Raw genomic sequence first — 23,294 nt, forward strand, 5'->3', positions numbered from 1 at the left:
TCTGAAACACTTCTTAACGAGGCTGCTCTTTTCATCACAATGATAATAGTAAAGTAAAAGTAAAGTTGGCATTGTCCCAGATGACCATAGACTGGTTTCCCCTTTTCAGGGAGAGCTGACTGGTGGTGATTTAATCCGAGGGTCACCACATCTCAGGCGAGGGGCAAGGTTGAGAGGGTGAGGTCTTCATGAATAACCTCCGCTGGTACGGGGATTGAACCCGTGCTGCTGACATCGCTCTGCATCATGAACCATCTGTCAGCCCACTGATTTAAACCGGCCCTCCCTCATGCAACATTGAAATAAACAGAAGCTCCATCGCTGGATTGTGGAACAGAAGTGGCAGGGGATGGCACGAGGGACGCTGTTACTTTCAAAGTTTCTGCTTCTCCCCCTCTACAAACTTATCCAAGTGATCGTTCTTTACATCCAAGTCTGGACAATAGGTATTGCCGAGCTATTCAGCAATGGGAAGCGTCATAGTTAATTAATCTATTACGCACATATGCAACCACTACTAAGAAGGCATGGTTCAAGTGGGAGCCAACTACTTGTGCACATCCAACTCACGATGAGCAATTTGGGCCTGCTCTACCAAAGATGCTCACATACTGAGGCACACCAGCCTCGAAGATTATATCTGTGTTGAGTGAATCAATAGCCCTGGTGTGCAGTGATCTACAATAACTAGAATTCAGGAGAGGCAAAGGAAACACAGTGAAGGATCTCTCAGCTGGCAGCTCTCCATGTAAATTAGATAGATTTCTTTCAGAAAATAACATTTGGGATTCAAAATGCGAGTTTGTGTAGTGTGTTTGGGAGGAACAGGACCTACTGTTCTCAAAATTTTCCTCGCGTCATGTTTGGGTCTGTTGTGGACTAATTGATAGGGATGCTCATTATAATTGGTCAAAAACTCCATTATCATTTTACATGTGATAACCAGATTGGTGGAGAGCCAGTCAGACCTTGGTCTTTTCTCGACCTGCAATTGCTGCTTTCCTATGTGTGTGTAAACCCAGTAAGGGTAGAATCAGGTTCTAGCACCCTCAGAGTGCTATAAAAAGTGAGGTGAGCAGCCCACAGGAGTGGCACTTACAGTCATAGTGAGCCTTGGTAAGGCCCCACCTGGAGTGCTGCATTTGTTTCTGAGCTCCAAACATCCGGGAAGATACAGGCCCAGATTTTCATATAGATTAAGAGGGTCTGCAGCCGAATCTAAATGGTGTCGGAGTCCCAATTCCAGAAATTCTGCCCCTGAACCTGGCACCCACTATTTTCACTGGGGCAAGGGGACGGACGGACAGGGAATCACAGGGGACACAGGAGGTGATTCACGGGGGCAGCTGCTTACGTAAAACTGCAGCTGTTCTCAAACAGATCCAATTTTCACGAGTAGGGTGTCCAGAACAAGACTTGTGGGCTTTACAATTTTCTGGAGAATGCCTGAAACTAACGGACTTATTTGAAGAGGTAAGGTGCCCTCTTGCATAGGTTCTGGGGACACCTTCATGAGAAAGTGCCCTCTGGGATTATTAAAAGTATGCATGACTGTGTGTAAAACTGGATAAACCCATGGAAACTGTCAAGCTCATTGGAACGGTCAATCTCTCAAGGGAACCGTCAAGCTGTCAAGGCACTTAAATCACCTAGCCTTTAAAGTTTTGAGAAAAATCCAGTGTGTATTTCCAAAAAACAAATTCAGTGCCAGCCAATTCACTCTATTGGCATAAAAGCTATCATCATACGATCTGTGCTGCATGACTGATTTCACAAACGATCATTATCACAGTGCAGTACCTGTCAATTCACAGTTTGACTAATAGCTCCAAGTGATTATAAAATCTTTGATGTGGGGCCCTAAATGCAAATGCTTGTTTTATAAGGGATGAAGCATTTCAGTGATATGCTTGTTTTATAAATGATATGTTGTTTTTGTAAGGGATTAAGCGCTTTGACAAGGAATTATGTAGTTGAAGGAATATAAATGAAGTGAATGGGTTTTTAGGAATGAGGATGTTTTTTAGAAAAGACTGCAAAATACACTTAGACCGGAATTCTCTGGCCGTTCGCTGGCAGCGGTATTCTCTGGCCCCACCGGCAACGCATCCCTGCCCGTGGGTTTCCTGGCGGCGTGGGATGGCTTCAATGGGAATTTCCGTTGACAGTGGCGAGAGCAGAGGATCCCACCTCCAGTGAAAAGCGTGCCAAATTCTCCGTCCTCGCTAGCAGTGGTAGCAGGGCGGACTCGCAATGGAGAATCCCGGCCGCAGAATTGAAATTATTTAATCTCAGTATGCATCCTGAGGTCTGCTCATCATGGATCCTGGGTGAGTTGCATGGAGGATGTAAAGGCAAAGGATAGGGGGTGCAGGGCATGGGTTGGCATATGTTGGCACTAAGTTGGCATTGGGGCTATGAAGGACCATAGGAGGTGGGAGTGTGTGTGGGGGTGAGGGATCTGAGGGGTGAAGGCTGCCTTTTGTTGACTTCTTAAAACAGCTGCAACAATGCCCGGGAACATTGAGACACGCAGCTTTCATCCACAGCCGTCAGCCCCCGTGGCTCCTCCGAACTCTGTGGGCGCAGTGTTGACACCCGCCTTCCCGGGATGAAAATCTGCCTGCCCGGTGCACTTTCTCCTAGGTGGTGTTTGTTAAGCCGATATTTTTCCTGACTCAGGAGCGGACATTCAAGCCATGCAGGGCTTGGAGGCAATACAGCTCAGATTCTCCAGAATTACAAATCAAGGTTGTATACATGAGGCTTCTGCTCCCTTGAGTTCAGAATGTTGGGGCTAATCTAGTTCGGAACTTTAATATGATGAATGATTATAAAGAAAGGTAAACCAATTCCTTTTGTGTTGGAAGCTAGAATATGGGGACATAAGCTTCAAATTAGAGCAAGCAGTGAAATTAGGAACTTGGTGCACAGAAGAATGACGATCTGACATCCTTCCACCAAAGGGCCTTTGTTGCTGGAAATCAACTGGAACTTTCAAGAAAAGATATTAAATGTGTTATTTAATTGTTCCCAGGATGTGGGTGTTGCTGGCTCGGCCAACATTCATTGCCCATCCCTAATTGCCCCTGAGAAGGCAGTGGTGAGCAGACTTCTTGAACCGCTGCAATCCATGTTGTGTAGGTACATCCACAGTGTTGTTAGGGAGGGAGTTCCCAGTTGTTGTGAAGGAACAGTGATATATTTCCAAGTCAGGACGGTAAGTAACTAGGAGGGGAACCTCCAGGTGGTGATGGTGGTGATGTTTCCATGCATCTGATGCCTTTGTCCTTCTAGGTGGTAGAGGTCACAGGTTTGGAAGATGCTGTAGAAGGAATCTTGGTGAGCCACTGCAGTGCATCTTGTGGGCGGTAAACACTACTGCCACTGTGCGTCAGAGGTGGAGGGAGTGAATGTTGAAGGTGGTAGATGGGTTGCCAATCAAGTGAGCAATTTTATCCTGAAGGTGTCAATCTTCTCATGTGTAGTTGGAGCTGCACCCATCCAGGCAAATGGAGAGTGTTCCATCACATGCCTGACTCATGCCTTGTAGATTGTGGGCAGGCTTTGGGGAACATAGAACATACAGTGCAGAAGGAGGCCATTCGGCCCATTGAGTCTGCACCGACCCACTTAAGCCCCCACTTCCACCCATCCCCGTAGCCCAATAACACCTATATGGTCACTAAGGGCAATTTATCACGGCCAATCCACCTAACCTGCAGGTCTTTGGACTGTGGGAGGAAACCGGAGCACCCGGAGGAAACCCACGCAGACATGGGGAGAACGTGCATGCTCGCACAGACAGTGACCCAAGCCGGAATCGAACCTGGGACCCTGGAGCTGTGAAGCCACAGTCCTATCCACATGTGCTACCGTGCTGCCCCTGGGGAGTTAGCAGATGTGTTACTCGCCACAGGTTTCCTAGCCTCTGACCGGCTCTTATAGTTTTATGTTTGCTGGGTAGGGGTTACAAGGGTTATGGAGCCAAAGCGGGTAAATTAATTTGAGACACGATGTTGTGCCGAACTTTTGTCCTAGGTTAATCATAGAATTTTGGACACGAAGGGCAATTTATCATGGCCAATCCACCCAACCTGCACATCTTTGGACTGTGGGAGGAAACCGGAGTACCCGGAGGAAACCCACGCACATACGGGGAGGATGTGCAGACTCCACACAGACAGTGACCCAAGCCGGAATCGAACCTGGGACCCTGGAGCTGTGAAGCAATTGTGCTATCCACAATGCTACCGTGCTGCCCTTAAGAAGAAATTAATCTACACTCCATTATTCTACCCTAATCCATGTACCTATCCAATAGCCGCTTGAAGGTCCCTAACGTTTCCGACTCAACTACTTCCACAAGCAGTGCATTCCATGCCCCCACTACTCTCTGGATAAAGAACCTACCTCTGACATCCCCCCTATATCTTCCACCATTTACCTTAAATTTATGTCCCCTTGTAATGGTTTGTTCCACCTGGGGAAAAAGTCTCTGACTGTCCACTCTATCTATTCCCCTGATCATCTTATAAACCTCTATCAAGTCGCCCCTCATCCTTCTCCGTTCTAATGAGAAAAGGCCTAGCACCCTCAACCTTTCCTTGCAAGACCTACTCTCCATTCCAGGCAACATCCTGGTAAATCTCCTTTGCACCTTTTCCAAAGCTTCCACATCCTTCCTAATATGAGGCGACCAGAACTGCACACAGTACTCCAAATGTGGCCTTACCAAGGTTTTGTACAGCTGCATTATCACCTCACAGCTCTTAAATTCAATCCCTCTGATAATTAACGCTAGCACACCATAGGCCTTCTTCGCAGCTCTAAACACTTGAGTGGCAACTTACAAAGATCTATGAACATAGATCCCAAGATCTCTCTGCTCCTCTACATTGCCAAGAACCCTACCGTTAACCCTGTATTCCGCATTCGTATTTGTACTTCCAAAATGGACAACCTCACACTTGTCAGGATTAAACTCCATCTGCCACTTCTCAGCCCAGCTCTGCATCCTATCTATGTCTCTTTGCAGCCGGCAACAGCCCTCCTCACTATTCACAACTCCACCAATCTTCGTATCATCTGCAAATTTACTGACCCACCCTTCAACTCCCTCATCCAAGTTGTTAATGAAAATCACAAACAGCAGAGGACCCAGAACTGATCCCTGCGGTACGCCACTGGTAACTGGACTCCAGGCTGAATATTTGCCATCCACCACCACTCTGACTTCTATCGGTTAGCCAGTTCGTTATCCAACTAGCCAAATTTCCCACTATCCCATGCCTCCTTACTTTCTGCATAAGCCTACAATGGGGAACCTTACTAAAATCCATGTACACTACATCCGCTGCTTTACCTTCATCCACATGCTTGGTCACCTCCTCAAAGAAGTCAATAAGACTTGTAAGGCAAGACCTACCCCTCACAAATCCGTACTGACTATCCCTAATCAAGCAGTGTCTTTCCAGATGCTCAGAAATCCTATCCCTCAGTACCCTTTCCATTACTTTGCCTACCACCGAAGTAAGACTAACTGGCCTGTAATTCCCAGGGTTATCCCTATTCCCTTTTTTGAACAGGGGCACAACATTCGCCACTCTCCAATCCTCTGGTACCACCCCTGTTGACAGTGAGGATGAAAAGATCACTGCCAACGGCTCTGCAATTTCATTTCTTGCTTCCCATAGAATCCTTGGATATATCCCGTCAGGCCCGGGGGACTTGTCTATCCTCACGTTTTTCAAAATGACCCAACACATCTTCCTTCCTAACAAGTATCTCCTCGAGCTTACCAGTCTGTTTCACACTGTCCTCTCCAACAATATGGCCCCTCTCGTTTGTAAATACTGAAGAAAAATACTTGTTCAAGACCTCTCCTATCTCTTCAGACTCAATACACAATCTCCCGCTACTGTCCTTGATCGGACCTACCCTCGCTCTAGTCATTCTCATATTTCTCACATATGTGTAAAAGGCCTTGGGGTTTTCCTTGATCCTACCCGCCAAAGATTTTTCATGCCCTCTCTTAGCTCTCCTAATCCCTTTCTTCAGTTCCCGCCTGGCTTTCTTGTATCCCTCCAGAGCCCTGTCTGAACCTTGTTTCCTCAGCCTTACATAAGTCTCCTTCTTCCTCTTAACAAGACATTCAACCTCTCTTGTCAACCATGGTTCCCTCACTCGACCATCTCCTCCCTGCCTGACAGGGACATACATATCAAAAACACGCACTACCTGTTCCTTGAACAAGTTCCACATCTCACTTGTGTCCTTCCCTGACAGCCTATGTTCCCAACTTATGCACTTCAATTCTTGTCTGACAGCATTGTATTTACCCTTCCCCCAATTGTAAACCTTGCCCTGTTGCACGCACCTATCCCTCTCCATTACTAAAGTGAAAGTCACAGAATTGTGGTCACTACCTCCAAAATGCTCCCCCACTAACAAATCTATCACCTGCCCTGGTTCATTACCAAATACCAAATCCAATATGGCCTCCCCTCTGGTTGGACAATCTACATACTGTGTTAGAAAAGCTTCCTGGACACACTGCACAAACATTACCCCATCCAAACTATTTGATCTAAAGAGTTTCCACTCAATGTTTGGGAAGTTGAAGTCACCCATGACTACTACCCTGTGACTTCTGCACCTTTCCAAAATCTGTTTCCCAATCTGTTCCTCCACATCTCTGCTGCTATTGGGGGGGCTATAGAAAACTCCCAACTAGGTGACTGCTCCTTTCCTATTTCTGACTTCAACCCATATTACCTCAGTAGGCAGATCCCCCTCAAACTGCCTTTCTGCAGCTGTTATACTATCTCTAATTAACAATGCCACCCCCCCCCCACCTCTTTTACCATCCTCCCTAACCTTGTTGAAACATCTATAACCAGGGACCTCCAACAACCATTTCTGCCCTTCTTCTATCCAAGTTTCCATGATGGCCACCGCATCGTAGTCCCAAGTACTGATCCATGCCTTAAGTTCACCCACCTTATTCCTGATGCTTCTTGCATTGAAGTATACACACTTCAACCCATTTCCTTGCCTGCAAGTACTCTCCTTTGTTAGTGTTACCTTTCCCACTGTATCACTACGTGCTTTGGCGTCCTGAATATCGGCTTCCTTAGTTGCTGGACTACAAATCCGGTTCCCATTCCCCTGCCAAATTAAACCCTCCCAAAGACTACTAGAAAACCTCCCCCCCAGGATATTGGTGCCCCTCTGGTTCAGATGCAACCCGTCCTGCTTGTACAGGTCCCACCTTCCCCAGAATGCGCTCCAATTAGCCAAATACCTGAAGCCCTCCCTCCTACAGCCATGTGTTCAACTGCACTCTCTCCCTATTCCTAGCCTCGCTATCACGTGGCACCGGCAACAAACCAGAGATGACAACTCTGTCTGTCCTGGCCTTTAACTTCCAGCCTAACTCCCTAAACTTGTTTATCCACACCCCTTGCCCTACCTACGTCGTTGGTACCAATGTGCACCACGACTTCTGGCTGCTCACCCTCCCCCTTCAGGATCCTGAAGACACGATCCGAGACATCCCTGGCCCTGGCACCCGGGAGGCAACATACCTTCCGGGAGTCTCGCACGCGACCACAGAATCTCCTATCTATTGCCTTAACCATTGAATCTCCTATTACTATTGCTTTTCTATGCTCCCCCCTTCCCTTCTGAGCCCCAGAGCCAGACTCAGTGCCAGAGACCTGGCCGCTAGGGCCTTCCCCCGGTAGGTCATCCCCCCCAACAGCATCCAAAACGGTATACTTGTTTTGAAGGGGAACGGCCACGAGGGATCCCTGCACTGTCTGCCTGTTAACTCTGTTAAGAGTAACCCAGCTACTCTTGTTCAGTACCTTGGGTGTGGCTACCTCCCTGTAACACTTCTCGATAGTCCCCTCTGCCTCCCGGATGATCTGAAGTTCATCCAGCTCCAGCTCCAGTTCCCTAACACGGTCTCTGAGGAGCTGGAGTTGGGTGCACTTCCCGCAGGTATAGTCAGCGGGGACACCAGTGGTATCCCTCACCACCCACAGGACCTTCTACTCTCAAAAGCAATGAAGTACTTCAGCAATGTAGTCGCTGGTGTGTAACTGAGGCATCACTGAACCATTCACTTCAGGTCAGTTTTAGCCTCGCACTCACTCTCCAATAAGCTAAAGAGCTCTTCGAACTAGCTGCGGAGAGGAAACTACCTCATCTTTCGATCAGCCGCTCAGAAACGCCAGGCCAACTTTAATTAAATGGCCAGGATTCTCCATCCCTACAGACCCGTTTTCTGGCGCGACGCAACCCCGCCGGAAACGGGATCCTCTGTCCCAGGAACCAGCCAATGAGGTTTCCCATTGTGGCCACACCCAAGCCATCGGGAAATCCACGGGTGTGAGTGCGCTGTCGGCGATGTGGAACATCCCGCCGACAGAGAATCCCGCCCGATGTCTTTCACAATGAACTGGGTAAGAGTTTCACCCAGGGGGCAGCGCGGTAGCATTGCGGATAGCACAATTGCTTCACAGCTCCAGGGTTCCAGGTTCGATTCCGGCTTGTGTCACTGTCTGTGCGGAGTCGGCACATCCTCCCCGTGTGTGCGTGGGTTTCCTCCGGGTGCTCCGGCTTCCTCCCACAGTCCAAAAATGTGCAGGCTAGGTGGATTGGCCATGATAAATTGCCCTTAGTGTCCAAAATTGCCCTTAGTGTTGGGTGGGGTTACTGGGTTATGGGAATAGGGTGGAGGTGTTGACCTTGGGTAGGGTGCTCTTTCCAAGAGCCGGTGCAGACTCGATGGGCCGAATGGCCTCCTTCTGCACTGTAAATTCTATGATGACTTACTGAAGGTACACTGCTTTAATGTAATTAAATCGCTTGCTCAGCCGGGCATCTGCAAAGATCCAATCACTTTTCAGGAGTTAAATCCTGATGCATTAACCAATGCACAGGAATCATTTGTTTAAGATCTTAAGAATCCAATCACTGTTTGTCAATGTACTATTTGTCAATGTACTCTGTCGATTATTCTTTTTTATCCACTATGTACATACTGGGGGCGATTCTCCAAAATGGAGACTAAGTCTTCGCGCCATCGTGAATGCCATCGCGTTTCACGACGGTGCAAAACAGGCATGGGAATGACCGATTCTGTCCCTCACAGGGGGCCAGCACGGCGCTGGAGCTCGGACAATCGCGCCCACTGTGTACGTTCCCTTGGCCCAGAAAAATACTTTTCACTGTACTTTTATACAAGTGACAATAAATCAAATCAAATCAGGAGCAGGAATAGACCATTCAGCCCATTGAATCTGCTCCACCATTCAATGATGATAGCTGATCTTGGGCTTCAAATCCACTTTCCCAACCACTCCCCACATGGGACGTTTGCCTTTATCACTGGAGGCATAGATTACAAGGCAAGGATATCATGTTGGAGTTGTATAGAACTTTGGTGAGGCCACAGCTGGGCTACTGTGTGTAGTTCTGGTCTCCTCATTATAGGAAGGATGTGATTGCATTGGAGGGGTTGCAGAGGCTATTCACCAGGATGTTGCCTGGGATGGAGCATTTAAGTTATGAAGTGAGGCTGGAGAGGCTTGGGTTGTTTTTGTTGGAGCAGAGAAGTCTGAGGGACGATCTGATTGAGGTGTACAAGATTATGAGGGGCATGGACAGGATGGATAGGGTGCAGCCGTTCCCCTTAGTTGAAGGGTGATCACGTGTGGACACAGGTTCAAGGTGAGGGGGCGGAGGTTTGGGGGGTATTAGAGGAAAAGCCATTTTACCCAGAGGGTGATGACGGTCTGGAATGCACCGCCTGGGAAGTTGGCAGAGGTGATTGCTTCACATTGTTTACAAAGTACCTGGATGTGCTTTTGGCACATCCTAACATTCAAGGCTATCGGCCAAGTGCTGGCAAAATGGGATTAGGTAGGACAGGTGTTTTTCACATGTCGGTGCCACTTCAAAGGGCTGCAGGGCCTCTTTGCACTGTGTGATTCTGTAATCCTTTGGTTCCCCGAGTGACCAAAAATCTGTCTATCACAGCTGTAACTATATTTAACCCTCTGTGGGGGTGGGGTAGAGAATTCCAAAACTCACAACCATTTGAGTGAAGAAATTTCTCCACATATCAGTCCCAAATGGTCAGCCACTTATCCTGAGGCTGTGCACCTCCCCCGTTCTAGATTCCCCAGCCAGGGGAAGGACCCTCCTCTCAGTGTCCACCCTGTCAAGCCCCTTCAGAATCTCTGTTATTTCAATGAGGTCACCTCTCATTCTTCTAAACTCCAGAGAATATAGACCCAAATTACTGGGCCTATCATCATAGCACAACCCTCTCAGCCCAAGAAGCAATCCAATGAACCTTTAAGAAGTGATTATTATTTACTCCACTGCTATGTTTCACCAGCAAATGCAAATACATTACTTACTGTCTCTTTTCATCCAAGTCGTAACAAAGATTGTATCAGCTTGGGCCCCAGCAAAGATTCTTGCAGCACTCCACTAGTCACAGCTGCCTACTTGAAAATGCCCCTACTCTCTGCTTCTTTTACATTAGCCAGCCTCCTATTCATGCCCCCACTCCATTAGCCCTCGTGCTTTAATCTTTTGCCTGGCATCATATTGGATGCGTTTTGGAAATCCAATTATACTTTATCTCCTTGTTCCCCTTTATCTACCTGATCAGTAACATTTTTTTAAAAAACCTTAATAAATTTGTCAAGCACCTTTTTTCCCTTTCATAAAATCACATTGATTCTGTCTGTTCGATGATTTACTAAGTGCATTGTCAAGACTCCCTCAGTAAGAGATTCCAACATTTTCTTGATGATCAATGTTTTCTCTGTATGTGCCATTCCTGCAGTCCAATCGATCATCTATTACATCCTTTGCCACCCAATCTGATACTTCAGTGGAGGACTGAGGAAGCATTGCACTGCCAGAGTTTCTGCCTTTCTGATAAGACATCAAACCACCTCTTAGGTGGACAAAAGAATTCCCATGGTACATTCTTCCAACTAAGTATTGGGAAGACGGAAGTCATTTGATCCCACCACAAACTCCATTCCGTATCCATTTTTTGAGTTTCTGCTTACTGTTTAAACCCGAGCCAGACTGTTTAAAATCTTGGGTGTCACTTTTGGTCCCATGATGATCACGGACTGGATTTTAAGCACCCTCCCCAACCGAATATGTTTCAGCAGGTCAGCTGGGGATGTAAAATATGGTAGGTGGCTGGCCCTCTGTGACCCATTCCCCATAAAATGTTTTTAAAAAAAATAGTTTAGCAAGCCAATTGACCCAAATATTATGCTGCTTGCATCATTATACGTTTGGACATGCGGGTGGGAGTGGGAAGCCCATTATTTGTTTCAACCATCCGGTTAAAAGATGGGAAATAGGGGGTATGTTCTTCGGGGGAGTGCTCTATATGCATCAAGGCACCTATCCCCAAAGATGTTAGACCGCGTCACTTCCAATGTGGCCACCAAAACTATCCTACTCCCTAGGCTCCCTGATCCTGCCCCTCTCCAAAATCCTGGACTTAACTCATTCTGGTGGCTGTGTCCTCCTCATCGCATGCCCTAATTGAGGCCTCAGGGCTACCATGACTGCTCGTGCTGTCAGCCAATCTGATTGGTTGGCAGCTCTTGAGAGTGGTACTTCCTTACACTGAGGGACAGAAGTCCCATCCTCATCTCCTTAAGGCTGCTTGTAGCACGGTATGGCTGCTGGGCAGTCTTGTTAAGCGTGTAAGCGTGGTCAGTTCGGGAGTGACATATCCTGTATGACCGTATATGTGCTCCTTCACCAAGACTGCTTACATCCACGCTTAACATTTCCTGCCTCAGCTATTCTGCTTCTGAAACACTCACACAGGCTTTTGTTTACGTTTAGTCTTGACTATTTGCAATGTACTTCCGGCCGGACCCCACATTCTACGCTCCAAAACCTTGAAAGTGGGCAGCACGGTAGCACTGTGGATAGCACAATTGCTTCACAGCTCCAGGGTCCCAGGTTCGATTCCTGGCTGGGTCACTGTCTGTGCGGAGTCTGCACATCCTCCCTGTGTGTGCGTGGGTTTCCTCTGGGTGCTCCGGTTTCCTCCCACAGTCCAAAGATGTGCCGGTTGGGTGGATTGGCCATGATAAATAGCCCTTAGTGTCCAAAATTGCCCTTAGTGTTGGGTGGGGTTACTGGGTTATGGGGATAGGGTGGAGGTGTTGACCTTGGGTAGGGTGCTCTTTTCAAGAGCCGGTGCTGACTCGATGGGCCGAATGGCCTCCTTCTGCACTGTAAATTCTATGATCTATGAAATCATCCAAAATCCTGCTCCTCCTCTCTTAACTCGCAACCAGTCCCTGCAGCCATCTCCCCTGTCACGGCTGGCCCAAATGGCTCATGGTCCAAAAGTGCGTCCATTTTAAAATCCCACATTATCAAATTCATTAATGGCCTTGCACCTCCCAATTGGTGTCATCTCCTCCAGCTCCACGACCCTCAGCGTTTTTCCAATTCTGACTTCTTGAGCATCCGCCAATTTAGTCAATCCCATCATTGGTGGTCATGCCTTCAGCTACATGGGTCCCAAGGTCTGGAATATGCTGCCTGAATCTCTATACCTCTCTTTATTAAGACATGCCTGAAAATTTACCTCTTTGACCAAGCTACTGATTATCTACCCTAATATCTCCTCATGTGACTCATTGTCAAAACTTGTTCGATCAGCACTGAAACACCTTGGGAGATTTTTCTATGTTAAAAGTGTTACACACCCTGCTACACCAGCTGTGACATTTTTATTTCCCCACAGAATCTTTCTGAACAAGACTGTGGCCACTGAGCCAGATCATGTTACAAGATGTGATAACCTGAGACTTTCCCACCTCCTAGTTGCCCTTGACCTTCATGTTGCATGGGCTTGCTTATTGAACCACGGCAGTCTGCTTGGCGAAAAAAAGGTGTAAGAATAGCACCAGCAATTATAGACCAGCCAGTTAAACATCAGTGGGGAGCAAGTTTCTGGAAACAAGCCCAACACAAACAGGCGGAGCAGCACCTCATCTTCCAATTAGTCATGTTACAGCCTTCAGGCCTCAACATTGAGTTAAACAACCAAAGCTTGTGACTTTCCTCCTCCACCTTAACCTTTTTGTCCCGATGCACCCCTCCCTCCACCCTGGGCCTACTGTTACTTGTTCTTAACTTTTTGCCACATCTTTGTTGCAATCTCTCCCAGCTCCCTCTAATCACTGCCCTTCTACTCTGTTCCAGCCCCTCTCATACAATATACAATCCAACACATTTCTCCCCCTCTTTACTCTGAAGAAGAGTCAAACGGACTCAAAATGTTAACTCTGTCTCTCCCTCCAGATGATGCTAGACCCGCCTCATTTTCCCAGCATTCGCTGTCTTTTCTTCAGATTCCAGCATTCACAGTATTTTACTTTTAAGTCTGGAAACAATTATTCGGGATAGAATCACATGGAAAAATGGCGGTTGATTAGGAAGAGCCAGCATGGATTTCTAAATCGTGTTTAACGAGCTTGCTGGAGTTTTTTGAGGAGGTAACAGAAAGGGTCGATGAGGGTAATGCCATTGATGTGGTGCACTTGGGACTTTCAGAAGGCATTTGATACAGTGCCACACAACAGACTTGTGAGAAAAGTTATAGCTCATGGAATAAAAAGGATAGTTGCAACATGGATACAAAATTGGCTGAATAATGAGAAGTGGAAAGTAATGGTCAATGGATATGTTTTGGACTAGAGGACGGTTTGTAGTGGCGTTTACTGGTATATACAGTAGTCCCCCGTTATAATGCGGGTGTTGGGGTCCAAGACAGCCACCCGCGTTACATCCGAGCCGCGGATATCCATGATGGGGGTTTTAAATTTATTTTAAAATCTATGCATGCTCTTCCCATTGTGAGTCTACGAGGCGTGCTTAAACCACTATACAATCCATGACTGTGTCTTCAGTCCTCTGTGATATGGAGGACAGGGGGCGGGGGGAGAGGTCAGACCCCCTGAAGCCTCGAGTTAAACTTGGTTAAAGTGACAGGTGCCACTTTTAAAACGGAGTGACTAGGCGCTACTGCAATGTAAAGATCCCCGGTCCGGTCCATCCAGAGTCCTAACCGCCACCGGTTTAAAGAACCCCCTGCTCCAATCCTCTGCACTATCCACTTCCGGACGCTGTGTGAGCTGCTCCTCTCTCACTGAAACATAATCTCCCTCCAATCAGCCGGCAGTGTCAACTTCAGCGGCCGGCTCACTTTGATCCGGAGAGGGAAGCTGACAGCACCCGGCTGTTTCGAGTAAGTTGGGGTCCATAAGCCCCCCCCGCCGTATATTGCGGAGCGCGGTGTAACGGGGGACTACTGTATTAATGATCTAGATCTTGATATGCAGGGGACAATTTCAAAGTTTGCGGATTGATACAAAACTTTGAAAAGGGCAGTGTGGAACTTAAAAAGGACATAGACATGCTGGTGGAATAGGCAGATAAGTAGCAAATGAAATTCAATGCGGAGAAGTGATGAATTTTGGTAGGAAGAACATGGAGAGACAATATAAAATAAGGGGTAAAACTCTTAAAGGGGTGGTGGAGCAAAGGAACCTGTTGTATATGTTCGTAAGTCATTAAACGATTGCAGGGCTGGTGGAGTTTGTTAATTGATTGAGCAGTTAATAAAGCATAGAGCATTCTGGGATTTATTAATTTCACATAGAGCAGCAGGGGCCCAGGTTCAATTCCCGGCTTGGGTCACTGTCTGCGCAGGATTTACACGTTCTCCCTGTGTTTGCGTGGGTTTCCTCCGGGTGTTCTTGTTTCCTCCCACAAGTCCCGAAAGATGTGCTGTTAGGTAATTTGGACATTCTGAGCTCTCCCTCCGTGTACCCGAATAGGCACCAGAATGTGACGACTCGGGGCTTTTCACAGTAACTTCATTGCAGTGTTAAAGTAAGCCTACTTGTGACAATAAAGATTATTATTAGTGTGCATGAGCAAGGAGGTTATGCTGAACTTATACAAGACCTCAGCTGGAATATTGTGTGTGCTTCTGGGAGGCACACAATAGGGAAGATGTGAAGACAGTGGAAAGAGTGCAGGAGAGATTCACAAGAATAATTCCAGGGATGAGAAACTTCAGTGAAGAGGATAGATTGGAGAGATTGGGGCTATTCTAGGGAGAGAAAGCAGCTAAGAGGAGATTTGACAGTGATTTTTAAATCAGGAGGGCCTGGACAGAGTAGACAGGGAGAAATTGTTCCCGCCCGTAGAAGGATCAAGGATGGGAGGGCACAGGATTAAAGTGATTTGCAAAAGAAGCAAAAGTGACGGGAGAAAAAACCTTTACACACAGCGAGTGATTCGGGCCTGGAATGCACGGCCTGGACGTGAGATGGTGGCAGGTTCAATCGAAGCATTCAAGAGGGGGTTAGATGATTATTTGAATACAAACAATGCGCAGGGTAAAGATAAGGGTACGGCACTCAGCCATAACACTCGTTTGGAGAGCTAGTGCAGACAAGTTGGGCTAAATGGCCTCCTTCTGCACTATAACGTAGAATCATAGAATCCCTACAGTGCAGAAGGAGGTCATTCAGCCCCTCGAGTCTGCACCGACCCTCTGAAAGAGCACCCACCCACTCCCCCGCCCTGTCCCCTTAACCCCACCTAACCTGCATATCATTGGACACTAAGGCACAATTTTAGCATGGCCAATCCACTTATTTGGACTGTGGGAGGAAACTGGAGTACCTGGAGTAAACCCACGCAGACATGGGGAGAAAGTGCAAACTCCACACACACACACACACACACACACAGTCACCCGAAGCTGGAATTGAACCCAGGTTCCTGGTGCTGTGAGGCAGCTAACCACTGTGGCCCACAGTTCTGTGATTTGATGAAGGTTCTCCTACAGTGCCATTAGGTAGGGCAATGCTTCCCAAACTTTACCTTGTGTCACCCAATTTTGATACCTCAGGCTTGGTTTTGACTCCACGGTTGTCAAGTGGGTGGAGGCAACGCGGTTGGGGGGGGGGGGGGGGGGGGGGGGGGGGGGGGGGGGGGGGGGTGACTTCCGTTTTTTTGAGTAGCAGCAAATTAAAACCAAAATATAACAAAACTTTATTCCTGATTTCCATTGGAAATGAAAAATGAAATGAAATGAAAATCGCTTATTGTCACGAGTAGGCTTCAATGAATTTACTGTGAAAAGTCCCTAGTCGCCACAATCCGCCTGTCCGGGGAGGCTGGTACGGGAATCTAACCGTGCTGCTGGCCTGCTTGGTCTGCTTTAAAAGCCAGCGATTTAGCCCAGTGAGCTAAACCAGCCCCTGGTTTGTGAAAGGGTCAGAATGCTTGCTGCAAGAGGTACTTGCAGTGTTAATGGAAGCCTACTTGTGACAATAATAAAGATGATGATGATAAAAGGTAGAAGCTCCTCTAAAATACTGTCCATGGTGTGACCTGCGTATTGCTGGTAATTATCAAAATGATTCTCAGTCTGTTCAGCTATCAATTGCAGGCGAATCTCGCCCATGAGGAGTTTGGAAGTTATATGCACACAGAGGCCCTGGCTGGGATTCTGCAATATCGCGGCCAAGTGTTGACGCCGCCGTCAAAACCGGCGAGAGCGACGCCGGCGTCAACGGGCCTCCAGGCCCAGTAATTCCCCTCTTCTTCAGGGGCTAGAATGGCGCCGGAGTGCTGTGCGCTGCTCCGGCACTGAAAGCCGGCCCTGCACGGCTGTCTCCGCGCTGGCCCTCACGCAACATGGCGGAGTCCTGCAGGGGCCCGGCATGGAGGAACATAGGCCCCCCTGGACTGAGCGCGCCCGCCGATCAGTAGCCCCCAGTCGCGGGAGTTTGATTCATTGTCAATGGAAGAACAGCAATAGACAACCATGTCAGAAAGGTGTGATTCAGAGAGGCAACTGCAAGTTATGGTGTTCCAAAGCGTCTGCTGCCCTTGTTCTTCTAGGTGCGGGAGGTCATAGGATTGGAAGTTGCTGTTGAAGGGAACCGTGGCGAGTTGCTGCATTGCGCCTTTCAGATGACACACACTGCAGACACAAAGTGCCAATGGTGGAAGGGAGGGGATGTTTGTGGGAGTGGTTATGTAAGATAGTGGGAGTGCTGATTATGCAAACTTCTTTGTCGTAGATGGTGCTGAGCTTCTTTGGTGCTCATGAAGCTGCACTAAGCTAGGTAAATGGAGAGCATTCCATCATACTACTGACTCGCACCTTGTGGCTGGTGAAGAGTCTTTGGTGAGTCACGCACCACAGAAGCCCCAGCCTCTGCATTATTCTGCATGCCTCCAGTTGAGTTGTTGACTAATGGTGATCCTCACTGATGGTAGAGAGTTCGATGATGGCAATGTGACACAAAGGTTGGTGGAATTGCGGATAGCGATGAGGACTGTCAGAGGATACAGCAGGATTTAGATTGTTTGGAGACTTGGGCGGAGAGATGGCAGATGGAGTTTAATCCGGACAAATGTGAAGTAATGCATTTTGGAAGATCCAATGCAGGTAGGGAATATACAGTGAATGGTAGAACCCTCAAGAGTATTGAAAGTCAGAGAGATCTAGGAGTACAGGTCCACAGGTCACTGAAAGGGGCAACACAGCTGGAGAAGGTAGTCAAGAAGGCATACGGCATGCTTGCCTTCATTGGCCGGGGCATTGAGTATAAGAATTGGCAAGTCATGTTGCAGCTGTATAGAACCTTAGTTAGGCCACACTTGGAGTATAGTGTTCAATTCTGGTCACCACACTACCAGAAGGATATGGAGGCTTTAGAGAGGGTGCAGAAGTGATTTACCAGGATGTTGCCTGGTATGGAGGGCATTTGCTATGAGAAGCGGTTGAATAAACTCAGTTTGTTCTCACTGGAACGACAGAGGTTGAGGGGCGACCTGATAGAGGTCTACAAAATTATGAGGGGCATAGACAGAGTGGATAGTCAGAGGCTTTTCCCCAGGGTAGAGGGGTCAATTACTAGGGGGCATAGGTTTAAGGTGGTTTAGAGTAGATGTACGAGGCAAGTTTTTTACACAGAGGGTAGTGGGTGCCTGGAACTCGCTGCCGGAGGAGGTGGTGGAAGCAGGGACGATAGTGACATTTAAGGGGCATCTTGACAAATACATTCATAGGATGGGAATGGAGGGATACGGACCCAGGAAGTGTAGAAGATTGTAGTTTAGTCGGGTAGCATGGTCGGTACGGGCTTGGAGGGACGAAGGACCTGTTCCTGTGCTGTATTTTTCTTTGTTCTTTGTCTCTCTTGTTGAAGGTGGTAATGGCCTTGGACCTGTGTGGCATATATGCTACTTGCCCGAGCTGGATTGCCGTGCAGGTCTTGTTGCATGAAGGGGTGGAAGGGATGTGGAAACGTGATGTAGGTCGGCTGAAGGACAATGCGTCAGATTGAATTGTCCAATCAGCTAGTTCCCCTCAGGTCCCCGATGCAGTCTTCAATGCTCATCAATCAAACCTCTATTTTCCACAATGCAGGGAATTGTCACCGTTGCTGACATTGAATTCAAATGCATTGATATGGTGCCACTCATTCTATCTGCTGAATATATGGATGAGTAATCAATGTGACTGCAGTATGGGTATGGCTCAAACTAGGGCTAACATAATGAGAAGCTCTGTTAAATATAGTCAGTGAAGAGGAGGGCACGGTGGCACAGTGGTTACACTGTGACTGCAGCGCTGAGGACCCGTGTTCGAATCCCGGCCCTGGGTCACTGTCCGTGTGGAGTTTTCACATTCTTCCCGTGTCTGTTTCACCCCCACAACCCAAAGATGTGCAGGGTAGGTGGATTGCACATGCTAAATTGCCCCTTAATTGGAAAAATAATAATTGGGCATTCTAAATTTTTTTTAAAAGTATAGTTAGTCAGTGAAGAACTTCAAAAGATTTATTTAAATCTGCCGATCGGAATGGCCTACATTGGGTTTCTTGGAAGTTACTTCATATTTATAAAAAAACATATATTTTCTTATCTCCTGTTGTCTAATGATGTCTCTTGGCCTCATTCAGTCACGGAAACCAAGTTAAATATTCATGAAGTGCAGCCTGCTGTCTTCAGAACTGATGAAATATTCAATGTTAATGAATCTTGCAGAGAAATCGGAAGCTGAGTTTTGAATCAAGTGGTCAGACGCCAACGTTATTGCAATCTCTCCACGTCTCTGCAATCCGAAGTTAAGATGCAAAGCTTCATATCAGCTCCTTCAGTCAACCTGAATTATTCCATCCCTTCGTCATCATCATCAAGGCTGCAGGAATCCTTAACCAGGTCAAATAGCCTCTGATTGGCTCCCCATCTCTACCCTTCACAGGCTTCAAATCTCCCCATGGCCTCATCCTGCCCCACTTGGAAAATATCCTCCCTACAACCTCCATCTGACTCTGGCTATGCCATTCCTCAACCCCACACTGGAAATCCATCTTTCAATTGCTATGGCTCATCCATTGGGATTTTGATACAATTTCCTTGCCCTCTCTGCTTCCTTACCCACCTGAAAAACCTCTCCCTTTAGTTTTGCCTTCAACCTTTCCCCCAGATCCGTTCACGCATTTATGTTGGTTAGGGTGTTGCCAATCATAATAAAATAGTCATACTAATGGGCAAAAAGATGGCCTTCCAAGGTTGGGTTGAGACTATCATTGGAGTGAGAAGAAAGATCTAACCCAAAACCAAAGAATTGACAAGTTGTTTTGATGAGATGGTCAACCTAGCACTGATTCCAGGCTTGGCAACTGGCAGCTCATCCGTGGCCAAGGTTACAGGTTGATGTTAATTGATGTTCACCAAAAAATCTTTTATTGCAGCGGAGACGTTAGTGCTTTGTAAACACTTTTCCAGGAAATTACATTCATCTGTGTACTTCCAAACATACTTGACCTTCAATGGGTGCCAGAAAATTAAAGGTTGTCGCAAGCATAATCGTTCAATTTCCCACTCAAACCACCAGCTGCGTTCCAAACTTGAGCTTGCCCTAGTCAGCAGTGATTTATCACGAAGATCGCTCTGTTATATTGGTGCTGGGAGCATCTCGGATCAAACCTTCCCCTATACAATTGTAGGATGGAGCTTATAATGTCCCAGACTCTTGTCAGAATCACGACACCCATCAATCATGGATTCGGAGTCATTCATCTTTTTTTAAATTTAGAGTACCCAATTCATTTTTTCCAATTAAGGGGCAATTTAGTGTGGCCAATCCACCTACCCTGCACATCTTTGGGTTGTGGGGGTGAAATCCATGGAAAAATGGGGAGAATGTACAAACTCCACACGGACAGTGACCCAGAGCCGGGATCGAACTTGGGACCTTGGTGCCGTGAGGCAGCAGTGCTACCCACTGTGCCACCGTGCTATCCGCAGTCATTAATCTTGAGGAGCCAATCACAGGGACCTCTGACAGAAAGGCTATCTCTGGGCGCAATGTCTCACAAACAATCAGCAGCAGCATCCTTTCACCCTTACCTTTGAGTGTTTTGCACAAATAACGCACTCCCTTAACAATTACTGTTTCAAGACTGAAGTGGAATTTGGACAGTAGAACATTAACTCATTGGGTGGGAATTTCTGGCCATTCCAGCTAGCCGATCTTCCGATATTACTGAGGCCAACATCCGCCCACTGAGGAACAGATGAGCTATCAAATTGCCAATTGACTTTGGTGGCACAGGAAGATCCCGCTGGTGGCCAATGGCGAGCCGCCTTCACTGTGGGAAACCTGTGGGGGGTTTGCGGGGTGGGGGGCGGGAATTACGGCTATTGTCTCTTTCAAAAGTTTCAATACTAAGATTAGCCCCCAAAAAATCTCACCATACTCAAACAGTCAGAACAAGGTGCATCAGGTTGGAATGATCCAAATCCTTACCGAGATTTTTTGCCCGTTCCTCTCTGCGCTGTCTAGCCAGTCGCTGCCTCTCCTCAGCCTTCAGCCCATCTAGGAGCAGAACAAGTGAGAAGTTATAACAATACAGTAATGTGCACTCACAGAGTGTCTTCAACAAAGTGAGCAAGGGTTACAAAGTGGTTCATGGTGGGGAGATGGGGCAGCAGGGTAGAAGGTGAGATGGGCAAGGGAAGCACAAGTGACGGAAAAATAGATCACATTCCATCTAGTTCACTGTTTATCATCCTGGTACTTGTACGGTGCAACAATAATGCAGTTGTTAACCAATCCTATCAAACATTCTCTTATCAATTTACAACAGATCTAGGCATGAGATGAAGGAAGTCCCAGCAATGGGGAGTTTGGGTATCTGTCCAAAGTTCCAATTTTCTTCTCAGATATATGATCCCAATTGATGTTGCTACTGGACAGGAAGCTCCCAGAATGAAAACCTCGCTCAAAAGACCACAATGTTTACTTTTTGTTTAGAAAACGTGAAGGAACAGAGTCACAATGCAACCAATTATTTTTTAACAACAAAAGGATATTTCTTAAATATGAAAAGTTTGACTATAATAATACTCCTTCACTCTCCCCCCGGCCATATCTTCACAAATGTAGACAGATTTCAAGGATAACACAGGCTATATACATGGTACATCTTGTGCTATAGTGTTCTCAGCAAATACACAGCCCCTTTAAACCCACGGGCTGACTGTCAGACACATCCCTCTCCATTTATTTGAAACCAAATAAACTTCCGTGGATTTATCCTCAAATTGCCCCCAGGTGATTCTCACGCTGTGAGCCAACTTTTCTCACTGGACTCCAGCTTCCACACAAGTGATTCCAAACTCCACTCTCAAAAGACACGCATTAGAATCTTTTTTCAAACAATGCTTTTATTCAACTGTTCCCAACAAGGATCTGCTTCCAAACTTTACAATTCTCTTTTCAGCTTGAATGCTTTCAAGCTTTTACACAAACTGTCAGTCACCAATTGCTTTGCAATTCCTTCAACTGTTGCTTTACAAATTGTAAGAAACATATCACAAACCTTAGAATCACTTTGGCTTCCCACTAGATCAGCTTCACCAATTTCTTCTCCTTTCTGCTCTGTCTTTAACTTCAATGAACAGTGCCCTGTTCTGATTCTAGTTTACTCTGTTCCTTTAACTTCAGACTTCCCAGAACCTTCTCTTCCTTCTCTAGTTTCCTTAACCTGCTGTTCTTTAGGTTTCTGGCACTTGCTTCCCTGCCTATTACTCTATTATATGGCTTGTCTTCCAGCAGGGCTGCGAGAGATGTTCTCTCTCTCACTGCTTAGCCCTTTTTTTCTCTGGCAGAGCCGTGAGCTATTCTCTCTCTAGTTTCCTAGTTCCTCCTGCTATGAATTCAGCTAAACACAATCACAGGGCGAAATTCTCCGCACCTGCGGAAAGTCGGCAAACCATCGTAAAAATCGGGACCGTTTTACGACGGTCGCGAAGGCTTCATTTCCCGACGGATTCACTTCCTGGAAATGGGCTAGTAGCGCGGCCGCGTCAATTACGTGCGTGATGACGACGGAACGCGACGACGACACGAACCCGCCCATGTGACGCCGCCCGACGCCGTAAAAAGGCGCGGGCGACCACAGAATCTGTCGGGCAGGATGTCGGAGCCGAGGAGAGCTGCTCCTCGCTTTGTAGATGCAGACGTCGAGGCGCTGCTCGATGCCGTGGAGCAGAGGAGGGGCATCATCCGCCCGCGGAGAGGGCATCGCCAACCTGCCAGCACGGTACGCCAGGCCTGGCGTGACGTGGCTGCTGCCATCAGTGCTGTGGGGCAGACCCCTCGCTCAGCAGAGCAATGTCGGAAGAAGCTACACAACCTCACCAGGTCTGCCAGGGTAAGTGCCATGAGGGTGCCCCCTAGTCACAACCATCCCTCCCCCTTAACTGCCCGGGGGGGGGGGGGGGGGGGAGAGGGATTGGGGCAGAGTTATTTGAGGGTGGTTCACAAAGTTGTCACAGACCCAGCGCTCTGGCCCCGAGGAGAGATGCAATCGTCTGACGACAACTTGCCCCCCCCAAACTGTGCCAGTATCTGAACGGACTGCTGATACCTACCGTTTTGTAATGATCTACCTATGTTCCCTCCCCCAACAGGCCAAGGCCGGTCATAACCACCGTGAGCGGCACAAGACTGGAGGGGGTTCGCCCAACATGCACCCCCTCAGCACCTTTGAACAGAGGGCACTGGACCTTGTTGGGGGGTCTGCCTCCCGCGATATCGCGCAATGCGAGGTTGGCGGAACTGCAGCAAGTGAGACAACCCTCCCTGACAAACACCCCCCCCCCCCCTCCCC

At 47.6% G+C, this 23,294-nt stretch overlaps 1 protein-coding gene across 4 annotated transcripts in view; it reads right to left on the reverse strand.

Annotated features, from left to right (window-relative positions):
- map7d1a (MAP7 domain containing 1a) overlaps positions 1 to 23,294 on the reverse strand; it is a 315,894-nt gene that overhangs the window by 79,599 nt on the left and 213,001 nt on the right. For all 4 annotated transcript variants that reach the window (XM_038801635.1, XM_038801643.1, XM_038801627.1 and 1 more), the window contains exon 3: positions 20,927 to 20,995. In XM_038801635.1, coding sequence (XP_038657563.1) covers positions 20,927 to 20,995 — 69 coding nt within the window. The remainder of the gene's footprint in view (positions 1 to 20,926; positions 20,996 to 23,294) is intronic.

This window comes from Scyliorhinus canicula, chromosome 1 (assembly GCF_902713615.1).
Source record: "Scyliorhinus canicula chromosome 1, sScyCan1.1, whole genome shotgun sequence".
Lineage (NCBI taxonomy): Eukaryota > Metazoa > Chordata > Chondrichthyes > Carcharhiniformes > Scyliorhinidae > Scyliorhinus > Scyliorhinus canicula.